At 47.5% G+C, this 16649-nt stretch overlaps 1 protein-coding gene across 6 annotated transcripts in view; it reads left to right on the top strand.

The window, feature by feature from the left end:
- SLC12A3 (solute carrier family 12 member 3) overlaps positions 1-14041 on the top strand; it is a 49064-nt gene extending 35023 nt beyond the window's left edge. For 4 of the 6 annotated variants that reach the window (XM_007520110.3, XM_007520109.3, XM_060185514.1 and 1 more), the window contains 4 exons: positions 179-265; positions 2145-2280; positions 5095-5162; positions 13314-14041. In XM_007520110.3, the coding sequence (XP_007520172.1) occupies positions 179-265; positions 2145-2280; positions 5095-5162; positions 13314-13455 (433 nt within the window). In that variant the 3' untranslated portion in view covers positions 13456-14041. Of the gene's footprint in view, positions 1-178; positions 266-2144; positions 2281-5094; positions 5163-13313 lie in introns of those variants that run through there. The other 2 variants (XM_060185512.1, XR_009548292.1) reach the window with 2 other exon arrangements.
- Positions 14042-16649: the final 2608 nt, after the last annotated feature.

The following is a 16649-nucleotide window of genomic DNA, read 5'->3' as shown; positions in this document are numbered from 1 at the left end:
GTACATATAGACAGAGGAAAAGGGAGAGAGACAGAGACAGAGAGAGAGAGAGAGAGAGAAGAGAGGCCACAGCACTAAAATTTCTTCCATGCACATGACAGATCAGATGTACTACCTAGGTCAGCTATCTGCTCAGCCCTAATGAATACATTTTTCAGAATCTCTGCCTGTCTTCCAGGATCATATCTTTGCTGAGTAAATTCCGACTGGGATTCCATGAAGTTCACATCCTTCCTGACATCAACCAGAAGCCACGAGCTGAGCAGTGAGTTCTCAGAATTAATTGAGCTTAAAGGGTCCTGCAACCTCCCCTTCCTGTTGTTCCCTGTATGGTGAGCCCAGTGCAAAGGGCCTGCCCTCCCCATAGCCACCTAGACAGGGCTCTTGGAGAGAAGAGGAAGTGCTGGCATTTGCAGCTATTTATTTTCATGTCTCCTCCCCTTTGTATATCAGCCCTCTGGTCTTTGCCAGAAGCACACCTGGGCCTCAGACCCATGAATGTTCACATTCTTGCCTTTCTTAGAACAAGTGCTTTTTTCCCTCGCTTTCTTTCTTTCTTTCTTTCTTTCTTTCTTTCTTTCTTTCTTTCTTTCTTTCTTTCTTTCTTTTTTAACTTCACACTGGTGCAGGTTGTGACTTTTCTGTACTTGACCAGAGACTGGTGTCTCATCCTCAGGGGACACCTCCCACCCTGAGCCTGGGGACCCAAGAAGTCTCCAAGGCATCACATTTCACAGATTCTGGTTCCATCTCACTCACAAAAGACTAGTTTCACCTGCAGAGGCAGCTGGTTTTCTTAATTTTCTCCAGTTCTCAATGTTTTCATGAAGCAGTGCTTCTCAAACCTTGGTATGTCAGAACTGCCAGGAGAGCTTGTAAAAACACTCTCTGCTGGGTCCCATACCACACTAAGATTTGATGTCAGGAGGTCTAGGCCTGAAACCCTGCCTTTGGAACAAACTTTGAGAACCTGACCAGGCACCTTTTTTTTTGAGAATCACATGTCCAGGACTTAACATAGCATCTTACTCAAGAATCAAATGTGTGGCAAGTACTGGGTCTGAAGTCGCTGCCTCCTCCTGGCCTCTCAGCCCTCCCTACATCCTGATCCCCAATCCACCACAACCCACCCCACCTCTAGTCACAGCCCATTTTAAATGCCCAAGAAAGGGACTATAACTGACCTACATTATCCCTTCCGGGGGCAATGCAGAGGTTTGAGTGAAGCCCATTTTTTGGCTACCATTAGCCTGGGTACAAAGTTATAAGCCCTAAAACACCCAACTGGAGGGCAGCAATTATTTTGTTGTTGTTGTCACTGGGATTTCATCAATCAGGGCTGACTTTTCAGAGAGAGAGACAGAGACAGAAGGAGAAAGAGGAAGACACTATAGGACCAAAGCTTCTTTCCCCCAGTGCCATGGGGGCCAGGCTCCAACCTGGATTGTGGTATGACAAAGCATGTGCATAGTCTTGATTAAAGGGCAGCAAACACTTCTTTTTCTTTTCCCCACCAGAGCACTACTCAGCTCTGGCTTATGGTGGTGCAGGGGACTGAACTTGGGGCTTTCAAGCCTCAAGCACGAGAGTCTCTTTTTGCATGACCATTATACTACCTCCCACTTACCCAAAGGCAGCAAATTCTATAGGGACCCAAGCAGAGATACATGTCCTTTACAGGGTTGAGGGGTATCAGATGCCTGGCTTCAGCAGGACAGTCACCCCCTAACCCCTGCCCCCTGATGTTTATCTTCTGTTTTGGTATTCAGATTGTGCCTTCACAAAATGCCCCATATGTATCTTTACCTGTTTCGCCAAGATGGTGAGTTCTGTGGGCATGGTTTGTTCGCTGCTGGGCAGCAGATTCTGGTGCAGAATAAAGGTTTAATAAACAGCAGTGGAATAGTGGGGCGGGTGCAGGTCAAGCCTGGACCTCAGCTGAGTCTCAGGAGCTCCTGTGCAGGCTAAGTAGGGTGTAGGGCATGGCAAGCGGTGCCGAGCTCCACTTGGAAGTTGCTTCCATGTAAACAGTGGCATCAGAGAGGGTGTCCCTGTGACCCCCATCTCTATCTTCCTCCAGGGACTTCCCCCTCTACCCTTGCTCCCAGGTCAGCTCACTGATCTCTTCTGCTCTCTGCCCTTAGCACCAAGCGGTTTGAGGACATGATCGCTCCCTTCCGCCTGAATGACGGCTTCAAGGATGAGACCACTGTTGCAGAGATGAGGCGGGACTGCCCCTGGAAGATCTCAGATGAGGAGATCAACAAGAACAGGGTCAAGGTGCAGGCAGGGGAGGACTTCTGGGCTGGGATGGAAGTGGGTGTCCACCTGGCCTGAGCTTCCTTAACCCTCTTGCTCCGGCCTCCAAGGAATTCCTCAAACCTCAGGTGCAGGGCTGGGGGGGAGACACAGCTAAGCTCTCGTTAGCTGAGAGCCTGGTCCTCCTGCCCAGAGTGGTGGGCTGCACAGAATCCTCCTCCTTCCTTTCCTCCCTGCTTCTTGGCACCCGGGGTGGAGGCTGGGGGAATCATGAGGAAAGTAGTGAAGGTCAGTCAAGGTAGCGCCAACAAAACTGAGGGCTTCTCTCCTAGGCCTGTTGACCTTGTCTCTGGTAGGGCCAGCCTTTCTCCAAGCAGCATCTCCCACTAACTAATAGAACTAACAAGGGCTAAAGAGGGGTGCTGGTTTCTCTGGTGGCTTTAAGATGGACCACAGTTCTGCTCCTGTGTGCTCCAGGCCAGTGGTCCCCTCAGATCCTGGGTCAGAGACTCAGGAACCTCTGGAGACCCTTTTAGTTGTCACCACTGGGGGATGGAGATTGCTGTCCTCACTGAGGAAATAGAAGCCTGGGAAGGGGGAGGAGGGGTAGAGAGTAAAATGGTTATGCAAAGAGACTCTCATGCCTGAGGCTCTGAGGTCCCAGGTTCAGTCCCCAGCACCACTATAAACCAAAGCTGAGCAGTGGTCTGGGGACTGGGGGGAGAGGGAAAGAAAAGAAAAGAAGAGAAAAGAAAAGAAAAGGCCTAGGAAACTGCTCACCATCCCACAAAAGACAGGACAGTTTCTCTCCAGGCAGAAGTACCCATCCTACCCGGAATGTCAGCAGTGCCAAGTGGGGACTCTCTGACTCAGGGTAACTCACTTTGTTCCAGTTTTTCATTCTTTAATATGGGGGCTGAGGAGAGGCATACATGGTCTGAACGTGTCAGTTACTGCTGACTAACCTGGAATCAGGTCTTGAGGTATTAGGGAGTCTCCTCTCCCACCCACCATCTCAACCCCATACAAGCTTTTGGGGGAGTTCCTGATCCTTCAACCCCAAGACCCGGTCCTAGATGATACATACATTCCAGCAACTTGAAAAAGGCCAACCAAAGCATAGAATCCAAAGACCCTTGACTGCCTTTTTACAGAGAGGGAGCCTCATTCTACCCCTGTTCCAGTCTTCTTCATCTTCTTTTTTCATTTTAATTTTTTTTAATTTTTATTTTTTTAAATCTTTATTTATTTGTTGAATAGAGATAGTCAGAAATTGAGAGGGAAGGGGGTGATAGAGAGGGAGACGGAGAGATACCTGCAGCCCTGCTTCACCACTTGTGAAGCTTTCCCCCTGCGGGTGGGGACCAGGGCCTCAAACCTGGATCCTTGCGCATTGTGATATGTGCACTCAACCAGCTGTGCCACCTCTTGGCCCCTATTTTTTTTTTTTAATCAGAGCACTTCTCAGTTCTGGTTTGTGGTACTACAGGGGATTGAACCTGGAACTTTAGAAACTTGGGCATCGAAGTTTTTTGCGTAACCATTATATTATCTCAGCCCCTCCAGCCCACTTTTAAATATATATATATATATATATTTATTTATTTATTTTTCCCTTTTGTTGCCTTTGTTGTTTTTTATTGTTGTTGTTATTGATGTCATAGTTGTCAGATAGGACAGAAAGAAATGGAGAGAGGAGGGGAAGACAGAGAGGGGGAGAGAAAGATAGACACCTGCAGACCTGCTTCACCGCCTGTGAAACTACTCCCCTGTAGGTGGGGAGCCGGGGGCTCGAACTGGGATCCTTATGCCAATGCTTGCACTTTGAACCACGTGCACTTTACCCGCTGTGCTACCACCCGACTCCCCACTTTTTTTTTTTTTAGAATTTTCTTTTTCTTTAATTTTTTTGTTTTATTTATTTATTTATTATTGGATAGAGACAGCGAGAAATTGAGAAGGGTAGGGGAGATAGAAAGAGAGAGAGATAGACACCTGCAACACTGCTTCACCACTCATGAAGCTTTCCCCATGCAAGTGGGGACCAGGGGCTTGAACCTGGATCCTTGTGCACTGTAATGTGTGCACTTAACCAGGTGCGCCACTGCCTGCCCCCCCAACTCCCCACTTTTAAATATATTTTATTTAGTTAGTTAGTAAGTAAGTTATCTATTTATTGGATAGAGACAGAAATCGAGAGTGAAGGTGGTGATAGAGAAGGAGAGAGACACCTGTAGCCCTGCTTCACTGCTCATGGAGCTTTACCCCTGCTACTGGGGACTTGGGGCTTGAACCTAGGTCTTTGTACATTGTAACATGTCCGCTCAACTAGGTGCTCTAGTGCCTGGCCCCAGTACACCAGTCTACTTGTACTGAGTGCTTTCCACGTGGTAGACCCTGTGCTTGGTGCTTTGCCAGTATTATCTCACCTGATCTTCCCCAGATACTTCCTGGAAAAGGCATTCCTATCTCATTTTACAAAAAAATATGGTGAGGTGCGGGAGGTGGAGAGGGTGGGGTTCTGCCTCTCTCTGCTGTGTACTCTCAGCACCACAATTTAAACCCAGCCCTTCCAACACCCAGCACAGTGCCACCTCCCCTATCCCGCTGGTCATAGTGACAATGTCAGAAACAGAAAAAGCAAGGAGGGCTGGCTGTCTTCTCAAAGTGTTCAGTTAGTACGAGACCACCTTCCTTCTCAGAGGTAGTAGAGCCTGTAATCATTTGAGGACAATAACACCTGCTTCCAGTTTGAAGAATAAAAAGAGAGCCCGGGCTTGGTGGGGACTGCCCACTGGGGTGTGGGAAGTGACAGCTGGCTGTTCCCCCACCCAGTCTCTTCGGCAGGTGCGGCTGAATGAGATTCTGCTGGATTACTCCCGAGACGCTGCTCTGGTCGTCATGTAAGTAGCATCTGGCTGGAGGAGAAGCCTGCCTTAGAGCTCAACGGTGTCCGCTCTGGAAGGAGCTAGAGCAGAATCTGCATGGCTGAGCCCACAGAGCTCCCAGGCTCAGTCCTGAGCACTACCCTAAGCCAGAACTAAGCATGCTCTTCCCATCATCCACCTCTCTCTCCCTCCCTCTGTCTCTCTCTCTGTCTCTCTCTCTCTCTCTCTTTGTGTGTGTGTGTGTGTCATAAATATGTCTGGGTTGGCAAGATTACTTTACCTGAGCAGTACACCTGTTCTGTCTTGTGACTATCCAGGTTCAAGCCCCAGTCCCCACCAAACTAACTAAAGGAAGCTTTGGTTGGGGGATATTTTTCCCTCTCTTCCTCTATTTCTCCCTATATGGAAAAAAAAAAAAAAAAAAAGACTTGGAAAAGTGAAGTCCTGACAATGACAAACAACAAGTAAGCAAATCTTTTTTTTTAAATTTAATGTTTTATTTATTAGATAGAGACAGAGAGAAATCAAGGGGAAGAAGGAAATAGGGAGAAAGAGAGACACTGTAGCATTGCTTCACCACTTATGAAGCTTCTCTTGCAGATGGGCAAGTAAATGAAACTTTAAGAAAGAGAGAGAGAAAGAAAGAAAGAAAGAAAGAGAGAAAGAAAGAGAAAAAGGGCAGGAGAGGGCTAGTAAAATCACTCGCTTGGATAGTGTGATGCTTCGCCATTCACATGAACCAGGTTCAAGTCCAGCCCAGTCCCCAACACATTGAAGAAAGCTGTGGTTTCTTTCACCCCCTGTATATCTAAAAAGAAGAAAAGGCCCAAAGCTGCCCTAAACTTAGTGCAGGGGGCTTCCCAGCACGTGTGGCGCCTGTGTGTACCCAGTAACCCTCCCTGGATTGCCAGCTGGCAGAGACACAGGACCTCACACACTCTAGTCCCCAGCCCCCTCTGACAACTCTTCATCACCGCTTTGCCTGTCTGTTGTTTGTTACTTTTTTCCTGCCAAACTTGACCTTAGCAAAGGGTCCCCAATCTCATTCCAGAAGAAAATCAATTCTGGGTTATTTGGGAATCACTGGTGTTGGTGCCAGGCCTGGGCCACAGAAGCAGAGGCCTGCCCAGCCTGGCTGCTCTGAGCTCTCTGCCTGCCAGACCCTCGGCTTCTCTCACTGCTGCCCATGTTTCAGTTGTGAGCCGCCTCTGGTGGGTGTGAGCCAAGGCTGAGGGAATGAAAGGTGAAGTGGAAGGGGACAGTGACACAGAGAAGGCCCCAGTGTGGCTGCAGTCTCTCTTAGGCCAACAGGAAGAATGTAATCAGTTGAGTCATAAGAGTTCCTTCTGGAGGAGAGGCCTCAATCAAGGGGGCTGGGGGCACCTATCATAGCAAGTAGCAGCACGTTCTGACCTTTCCTGTGTGCTAGAAATCCTAGGGAGGGGCCAGGTGGTGGAGCACCAGGTTAAACACACACATCACGGACCATTCACACATCATTCACACATCACAGACCATTCACACATCACAGATAGGACAGAGAAAAATGGAGAGAGAACAGGAGACAGAGAGAAAGATAGACACCTGCAGACCTGCTTCACCGCTTGTAAAGCGACTTCCCTGAAGGTGGGGATCCGGGGCTCGAACTGGGATCCTTATGCCGGTCTTTGAGCTTTGTGCCACGTGTGCTTAACCCGCAGCATTGAGCAACCATTTTTTCATTTTTTTTTCTTCCTTTCTATTTTGTTTTGATAGGACAGAGAGAAATTGAGAGGAAAGGTAGGAAGTATGAGGAGAGAGAGAGACCTGCAGACCATGAGCAGTGAAGCATCCTCCCTGCAGGTGGGGTGTGGGGGTTAGAACCCAGATCCTTGCACATGGTAATGAATGCACTTAACTGGATGCACCACTACCCAGCCCCCATATGAGATCCTTCTAAACATGGTTCCCATGGGGCTGCAAACCTATGAGTCTGGCTCTGTCTAGAACAAGCCTTTCTGGGAGGGACACTTAGAAGATGATTTCCTGTACAAAGAAGGTACTTCAGATTTCCTTTGATGCAGGGACTAAGACAAGGAAGGGGTTGAGTTTGTCTTCAAGTTTCTGGCTGACGCTTGCAGAGGACAATCCCCAGAACAAGGCTGACCTGGGTGTGAACTGGTCAGAGAGCAAGACATCTCCTGGACTGAGGTACCTGGAGTGTACCACTAAGGGTGTTGGGTGCCGGGCCACCTCATGACAGCCTGCTCTATCTCGAGAAGCAGATGTGCTGTGTCTGCTAGTAGCCTACTATGTGGCCTTGGGCAAGTAGCCCTGCCTCTCTGGATCTCCCCAATTATAGAGAAAGGTTTAACTGAAAATATTTCCTAGATTCTTTCTAACTTATTTAGCCCTAGGAGAGAATTTTATTTTCTTAGTTTCTTCTTTAATTTTATTTTATAATATTACAGGGTATAATTCCACACACCTGCCACCAAAGTTTTATTCTCACAAAGTCTCAGAAACAGTTTGCTTGCTTCTATCCCCCCCCCACAATTTCATATCTATCAGTTCTTTAGACTCCACATATGAGTGAAACCATCTGATAGTTGTCTCCCACCTCTTTACTTATTTCACTAAGCATAATCACCTCCAGTTCCATCCAATTTGTTCCAAAGGACAAAAATATCCTTTTTGATTGCAGAGTCGTATTCTATAAAGTAATATATCCCATAACTTCTTTAGCCAGTCTTGATTCTTTAAACAAACAAACAAACAAAGATTTATTCATTGGTTAATGGACAAGAAAGAGAACCAGAGTATCACTCTGGCACATGTGGTGCCAGAGATTGAACTCAGGACTTCATGTTTGAGAGTCCTACATTCTACCCACTGTTCCACCTCCCAGGCCACTATTTTCAAGATTCTTTTGGACCCAAATATGTTGTGAGTCTAAGTTCCTTTGCTACTAAAATGAGTCAGTCCCTCAACCCATAAAGGTCACCACCTATGACATTTCTCCCTTCCTACTCTGTCCCCTCCCACTCTTCCCCTCTGATTTTTGTGGGATCAACTGATATAACACACTCAGGAGTGGGGTCACCAGAAAGAAGAGGCCCACACAAAGAGACTGGGGTAGCAGCGACACCTCTGGGGCTGGCTTCCCCTGGGTGGACATAGTTAGTGGCTGCTTCTGAATTTTTTTTTAAGATTTTATTTATTTACTAATGAGGGATAGAGAAAGAGCCAGGCATCACTCTGGTACATGTGCTGCTGGGGATTGAACGTGGGACCTCATGCTTGAGAGTCCAATGCTTTAGCCACTGAGTCACCTCTCGGCCACTGCTGCTTCTGGACATGTCCCTAACTTGAAAACATACCCACCTGGGGCCTTCTCAAAATTCAGTCTATGGATCCCCTCCCTCAGAACCACCACAAGACTGGGGACAAAGGTGGATACCTCAGTTCCTTCTGGATTCTTTCCAGACTGGGACCCGGTGAAGCCAAGGAACCCAGCAATTCTAAGGAAGAAAAAGTCCTCCAGCTCCACCCCACACTCCAATGACAGAAACTGGCTTGTGTTATACTGGGGCCACTCCCCTGAGTAGATCTGAGACAGCTGCAGGCGAACTGCTACATAGCAGCTGATCTGAGTTCAGCTCAATCGGCACAGCTGACAACCAGCCTAGCAACCTTCCCCAAGAGCCACAACCTATTTTTGGTCTAACTTTCTCGGGTTGAGGAGCCTCTGTTTTCTATAAAGACTCCCTCCTCAAAACTAGATAATAATGACTCCAATAATGTCAGTCAACCCTGCAGTTGAATGCCTGAGCTGCTCTGACACTCGAGCACTGACTGGGTCTTATTAATCCTCAACACTCCAGGAACTGATCCTACTCTGTCCCCTTGTGGCATAGCTCCAGCACCGACCCACTTTGGAGATGGAGAAACTGAGTCTGGGACCTGTTCAGCAACTTTCCCAGGGACTCCCAACTGAGAGCTGTAGGATTAGCATTCTGTATCAAGTTAGAGCCAAGATCACCTTCATTTGTTTTTGTTGTTTGTTCATCTTTTGGTTTTGTTGGTTTTCAGCACCGGGGGCCTTTCATATGTGCAATTCTATTCCTTCTAGGTCTATTTTTTTCATTCTTTTCATTTCAGATACAAGGTGGTTGTGTGTGTGTGTGTGGGGGGGGGAGGAGTAGAAAAAGAAAGAAAATACTATTCCACTGTATGTGGAGTTTCCCCAAGTGTCATGTTGCAACCATGTGGAGTCAGGGCTCAAACCTGGGGTCTCACACATGGTACAACATGTGCTCTACCAAGTGAGGCTACCTTCCTTCACGTGTGGCAAAGAGATGCAGTTCTGAACAGGGTGTCCCTTTGTCTCAAGCAGCTTTATTCCTAAAGATTAGTATCTTAAAACCTGCACATCCTGTGAGCAGGAACAGAGAGTTATTGAAAGTTGACATTGTAAAGTGGTAGGTCTTGGGCAGGTTCCACTGGGGCAGGAACTTCATTCTGAAGCATGACAAGCAACAGCAGGAGTGCTGTGTGTCCCCTGGTCCTGACAATACAACCAGCAGTTCTCTCGTGACCTTTGAAGTTGTTGAATTCAGCCAGTTCCTAGATGGCTTGGTTCCCAGAGGCCAATTTCAGTCTTTGTCATGACTGGAGTGTGCGTACGTGCTTGCGTGCGAACATTTTAAAAAGATCTGTGTATGTTTTTATGATGAGGGCAGAAGCTGACTTACCTGGTAGAGCTTACATCTTACCATGTGTGAGGAGCTGGGTTCAAACCCTCAGATACCACATGGGAGTGCCTAAGAGAGGAAGCTTCATGAATGGTGGAGTCAGGCTGTAGTGTTTCTCTTGCTCTCCCTCTATTTGTCTGAAACAAACGCCCTCTATCTAAAACAAACAAACAAAATGGCCACAAGAAGCAGTGGAGTTGCGCAGGCACCAAAACCCAGTGGTTGGCAAGAAACAGAGAGAGCACAGAATACCACACAGCTCTGGACTTATACATGCAAGTCCTATGCTCCACCACTGATCTAGCTCCCCAGCCCTGGGATAGCTGTTAAATCAGACAACCATTCTGTAAACCCTCCTGGCTGAGGTGACACTAACATAATGACATAATCCCTTCCTGCCTTCCCCCAGCTCTGTGACCTTGCTTTTTAAATATTTATTTTATGAGGGACTCCTGGGAACTGTGGTGAGTGAACCAGGGGCTTGGTCTTGGAAGTCTGCCCACACACTTCACCCATGGAGCCACCTCCAAGGTCCCCAACCTTGCTTTTTAAAGGTGAGTGGTGGTTGTCCCAAGTGAAGTTTTGAGGATATAACTTTTTAATTTCTTTTTTTTTAAACATTTATTTATTCCCTTTTGTTGCCCTTGTTGTTTTATTGTTGTAGTTATTATTGTTGTTACTGATGTCATTGTTGTTGGATAGGACAGAGAAAAATGGAGAGAGGACAGGAGACAGAGAGAAAGACAGACACCTGCAGACCTGCTTCACCGCTTGTAAAGCGACTTCCCTGAAGGTGGGAATCCGGGGGCTCGAACTGGGATCCTTATGCCGATCCTTGAGCTTTGTGCCACGTGTGCTTAACCGGCTGCGCTACCCTTGACTCCCTTGAGGACAGAATTTTAAACGAGGTAAATTACAGGCATCTCACTCAATTTGCCTTCTCAGCAGAGGTGGGGTTGCAGTGAACAGAAGGGGCTGGATGAGAAAATACAGGACCTGAGTTGACATTCACTCATGTCCCCGCTCTGACACTCTCCAGCTGGCAACAGACTTCCATGCCTGAGGTTCCGAGGTCTCAGGCTTCAGCTGCAGCACAACCGCCATTCAGAACTGAGCAGTGCTCTGGTTAACCAAATGAAAAATGGCAGCAACAGCTGCTAACAGGAAGTGTTTGCTCTGTGCTGTGTATTTTGTCTTCACAGCTTACAAAGATCCTTGCAGGGACACTGTGTGTTCTTATCTCTGAGAAAAGAAAACGTCCAGGGCAGTGAGACTTTGCCAAGAAAACAAACACACAGCCAAGGAAACAAACAAGCAGCAAAGCCAAAGCCCTGGGTTCTGAAGCCCCATCAGGGACATCTCCTTTCTGTGTAGGGCTCCCTCAGCTCAGGGGGAGGGTAGAGCTGCACCACTTCCCAGACTTACCTTGAACTTGCAATGAAATAGTGGCTGTGGATGTCCTTTGGGGAGACAGATGGAAGAGTGCAGGTCCATGCGAAGGGTTGGCACCCAGCTTCGTGTGACCCTAGTGGGCCTGTGAGGCTGTGCTGTCTCCAAGAGGTGCATGCAGGGTAGCCACAGATGCTCCAAGGCATTTCTGGAAACTCAAAAATGGTGGGAAAGGCACTGCCTGAAACAGCCCAGAACATATGGCTGACGACAGGCCAGATAGCTCACCTGGACTGTGAGTCTGCTTTGTCTGGTATTCACCCCAAGTTTGAGCCTGGTCCCACCCAATTGGGTGAAGCTTTAGTGCTGGGGTGTTATTTCCTCTCTGCCTCTGGCTCTCTTTCTATTTTTTTTTATTATTTTTTATGTTTATTTATTTTTCATTTTGTTGCCTTTGTTTTTTTTTAATTGTTATTATTATTGATGTTATCGTTGTTAGCTAGGACAGAGAGAAATGGAGAGAGGAGGGGAAGACAGAGGAGGGCGAGAGAAAGATAGACACCTACAGACCTGCTTCACTGCCTGTGAAGCGACTCCCCTGCAGGTGAGGAGCCAGGGGTTCGAACCGGGATCCTTACACCGGTCCTTGCGCTTTGCGCCACGTGCACTTAACCTACTGTGCTACCGCCCAACTTCCTCTTTCTATTTTTTTTTTTTTTGAAGCTGGTTTGGAATAATGACGCTCTGGCAGTAAGAAAGGAGAGAGAGAGGGAGAGAGGAGAGAGCAGAAGGGAGAGGAGGAGGAGAAGGAAGAAGAGGTGGATAGGAGGAAGAGGAGGAGAGAAACTGAGTGGGGGAAGAGAGAAAAAGAAGATATGGCTGGATGACATCGACAGGCCAGCCTTGTATTTTCCCAGCATGGCTGTTCAGACTGTAGTCCCTCTAAAGACGGTGGTGGAGACCTGCTACAGGGCCTTACCTACAGGGCAGGACAGGGATACCCAGCTGAACTGTGAGTGCATCCCAGCTCTGTGGCCACAGGCAGGGTGTGTGACTGGAGCAGTCTGATGGGCTGGGGCAGCTTCCCCACTAACAACCCAACTGTAAGGGACCTTGTTCTTGGCCGAGGGGGGAAAGTGTTGAATCTGACAGCCCTTGCCCACCTGTAAGTGGAAATATACCCTAGTGAAGGTGGGGAGCAGGGGACAGAGAAAACAGATGAACAGAGGGTTTTCAGAGGAGGATGTTTTAGGGAGATGACACAACAGAGTGATATGACAGAGATGGAAAGGCCTATGTGATTTAAAGGAGCCCCGCCAGCTTTTGTGGACATGGAGACTATCACATGCAAAGGCCCTGAGGTCAGAGCAGACTTGCCTTTCTATTAAAGAATGGATGAGTCAGGGTATGAGTCAGGCTGAGGGTGATAAGAGATGAGGTTGGGGACTAGATCACAGGGTGTTGGGAGTCAGGCCTTTGTTCAGAAATACTGTGTGGCTGAGAGTAATATTTTATTTGGAGTAGTGCTTTAAAGATTATTGTGTGTGTGTGTGTTTGAGAGAGGGGGGGGAGAGAGAAAGAGAGAGGGAGAGAGAGAGAGAGAGGAACATACCACTTTATCACATGCCATGTCAGGTATTGAACTGGGGAGCTCAGATTTGCAAGTACTGTGCTCTACTTACTGAACCATCTCCCAGCTCTTGAAGTAGTGCTGTTTATTTGTTTGTTTGTCTTAAATTTGTCTTTTTCTTGATAAGAAGGAGGGAGAGAGAACCAGAGCATCACTTTTGGCACATGTGGTGCTGGGAACTGAACTCATGACCTCATGCTTGCAAGTCTCATGGGTTATCCACTGGACCACTTCCTGGGTCACTAGAGTAGTGCTTTTACGGGGAGCAGGAGATCATTCTTGGGGTGGCTGGGAAGAGGAAACTCTTAAAGGGGAAGGTAAGAAGATTTGGGGTTCTAGAAACAAGCCAGGAGCTGGGCTGTATGGGGAAAGCTGCTAAGTGATTTCTCACAGTCGCTGTCTCCTGCCTTGTAGCACCTTGCCCATAGGGAGGAAGGGGAAGTGCCCGAGCTCACTCTACATGGCCTGGCTGGAGACGCTGTCCCAGGACCTCAGGCCTCCAGTCGTCCTGATCCGAGGAAACCAGGAGAACGTGCTCACCTTTTACTGCCAGTAGCTCCTGGTGTGGCCACGCCTACACAAAGCTGAGCGTTTGTGGGATGACCGGCTGCCTCTCCATGAAGCTGAGATACATGTTCTGTTGCACTTTATTTGGTAGCATCTGATGGCCCAACGAAGAAGCTGGAAGATTTCCAAGTTTGGGCAGGACCCCAATCCCTTGAACATGTCCTCTGGGTTCTGTTTTTATGGGTGGGAGAAGCAGCAGGTGATGATGTATGGAGGGAAAAAAAATTGCCTTGGCAGATACACAGCTCTTTTAAGTTTTTCTTTTGACGTTGATTACAGTGAATGAAGATTTATGTCTTTGCTCTATATACAAAATTGGGTCAAATTCTGAGTGTGAAACTTAGCAGCTTCTCTGTACCTTCGCTGGGAGTCCTCCCTAATCCTGCCTCTGTCCTCCAGCAGTCAGGAGAAAGAGCACCAGAGAGGGTACCCTCCCTTGTGGGAGGAATGCTGGGTTCTCTGAGCCTCCCCCAACCACCACATTTTCTTAGCCACCTCTCTCTCCTTTTAGTGTCCATAATGTGCTTCATTGTTATTGTTGGTTCTTTGATACAGAGTTTGGGTATTCGACTTTTTTTTGCTTGTGTGTTTGTTTTTGGCTGTAACCTACAGCAAGAATATTTCACATTGAGATCTGCAGCAAACATGGACACAGAGAAAATCAAAACACAAGTGTCACAGGACAAGAGGCAAAGGCCTTGCTGTGGGTGGTGCCCTCTGATATTTTGTTTGGGTTCTTTTTCTCTTTACTTTCATTTTGTTAGCAGAGTAAAGACTTTTTTTTTTTTTTTTAAGGAAAGAAGACCTAGGACACAGAATATAGTCTTGATCATGAAAAATGAGACAAGCCTGACTCCAAGAAGATATATTCAGTTAAAGACGGGTCAAAGATATATAGCCCAGAGTATGGGCTGGATTGGAGGGGGAGGGGGGGGGATACTGCCCATGGAGTATGGAGTATGGAGTAGGAGGTTTATTTAAAGGAATAGTATACCCCCAGAGAAGAGAAGGGTAGGTAGGAAGTGGATCTACCTCTTTTTCACTTTTTAATGTTGGTTGCTGTCCACAAAAATGAGGTTGGGACCCAGAGATGGGTAGTACATTATCCACTCCACCCCTTTTTGGGGAAAAAAAAAAAGTCTTGGACTTTCCTTTGTATCTAAAGTTTTTTTCTTGTCTGGCAGCTGTTTTGGAGTGTCGGGAAATTGTGAGGAAAGGTCATACTGAGCAGCTGCCATTTCCCCAGCTTACCAGTCAGGAAAGGGAAGAGAACTAAAGAAACACACAGGCGCTAGAGAGATAGTTCAGCCCACTAGAGTGCCAGCTTGCTTACCTTAGGTCCCAGAGATTGCAGGTTCTATTCTTGGCTCCGCTTCATGCCCTAGCTCAGCAGTACCATGGTCCCTCTTTCACTCTCACTCTCTCCCACAATAAACAGATCAATACATTTTTTAAAAGGATGAAAAACACACACAGGAGGAGGGATCATGACAATGGGCAGTGGGTGTGTCAGAAAATAGTTTCAAAGAAAGAGTAAGTGAGCCTCCTGGGTGAGTATTAAGTTCAAGTTTGGCAGGAGGATGGAGATTTGGCTTGGGAAGTGGGCCTGGTGGATCAGGCCTGGGGAGGCAGAGAGGGTGTGTAGAGATAGCAAGATTGGGCTGATGCTCCAAAAGGGAAGACCTGGTAGAAGGCCTTCCTGCCAGTGCTGGCAGCACTGGAAACAGTGCTGAAAGCAGAGGAAGTGGCAGAAAGGATTGCAGAGGGAGTGGATATAAGATGAGTGTGAGGTCTGGGGGGAGATGAAACTTGTCCAGGTAAGGATGTGTAGACACCCCACTCAGAGTGTTGACATCAGTCAAGCTGGGCTGCAAGAGCAGAATCCACTAAGACATGCCTGGTGCCAGTGCCAGGGGCCGGGCTCCCTGAAAGGGTGTTTCAAAGGTGCACACAGAGTAGCATCAGGGGAAACGGATGGGGTGGCATCTTTTTTAAATTAATTTTTGTTCTCACCATGGTTATCACAGGAGCATGGTGCCAGAGCTATAAATCCACTACTCCTGGCAGCCATTTCTTTCTTTTTTTCCTCTATTTTATTTGGTAGGATGGAGAGAAGAAATTGAGAGGGGAGGAGAAAGATAGGGAGAGAGAAGGATAGATACCTGAAGACCTGCTTAACCACCACTTATGAAGCATCCCCCCCCCACTCCTGTAGGGTGGGGGGAGCAGAGTTTTGAACTTGGGTCCTTGTACATGGTAATGTATGTGCTTAACCGGGCATACCACCAACCTTCCCCCAAGGGAGTAGCATCTTTAAATGTGGTCAGGCCCCTCTAAGATCCACTGATGTGCCCACTTAGTCATGGAGGAGAAATCCCTTTGTGTATGTGTTTGTGTGTGTTCGGGGGTCGGGGGGAGGACTAGAGCATTGTTTTAGTTTATGTAGTTCTGGGGATTGAAACTGGGGCCTCATGCTCACAGGTCAGATGCTCTACCTAGTGTGCCATCTTCTAGGCCACTGGAGAATTCTCATTCTTGGGACTGGAAAACCCAAAGAACCCGAGTTTTTTAAGGTCAACCTTCCACAGAAACCAGAGGCTCTGGGTTCCCAGGCTGCTCCAAACCCCGTATTCTCTTATGGCGTCAAGTGTGGAGAGAAAGTCCAGGCTCTGGGAGGGGTTCATTCATATGGCTCTTCTGTGCCCACAAGACAGGAAAGATAGGTCGATGTCTGAGCCATTCAGGGCACCCCAGAGCCACCCCCAACTCCAGATAAAACAAAACTTCAACCAGAGAATGCTGGCTGTCCAGAGCTATGTGGAAAACCTCCACTACCACCACCACCACCTCTGGACAAATGTGTCCCCGTCAGTCCTCAGGGACATCCTAATTCAGAACAGGAAACGCTTTGGCTTCAGGCATTTGAAAAATGAAAACCATGAATTTTCACTCTGTTGGAAACTGAACAATGATACTAGCTTTGTAAAAAGAAACAACAAAAGCTTTGAGTAAAAAAAGAAAAAAAAAAAAAGATGAAGTGACTAAAAAACACACTGGGTTCCCAGCTCATTTGTTTTGGAACACACTGTTCTCAGCTCTGCTGAGTGTTGTAAAAAAAAAAAAAAAAAAATGAACAGCATTATTTTCCCCTCCCTCAATTGACCTTTTCTCCAAGCTCCCACG

This window comes from Erinaceus europaeus, chromosome 2 (assembly GCF_950295315.1).
Source record: "Erinaceus europaeus chromosome 2, mEriEur2.1, whole genome shotgun sequence".
In the NCBI taxonomy this organism is placed as follows: domain Eukaryota; kingdom Metazoa; phylum Chordata; class Mammalia; order Eulipotyphla; family Erinaceidae; genus Erinaceus; species Erinaceus europaeus.
This window is presented reverse-complemented; position numbering and strand designations above follow the sequence as displayed.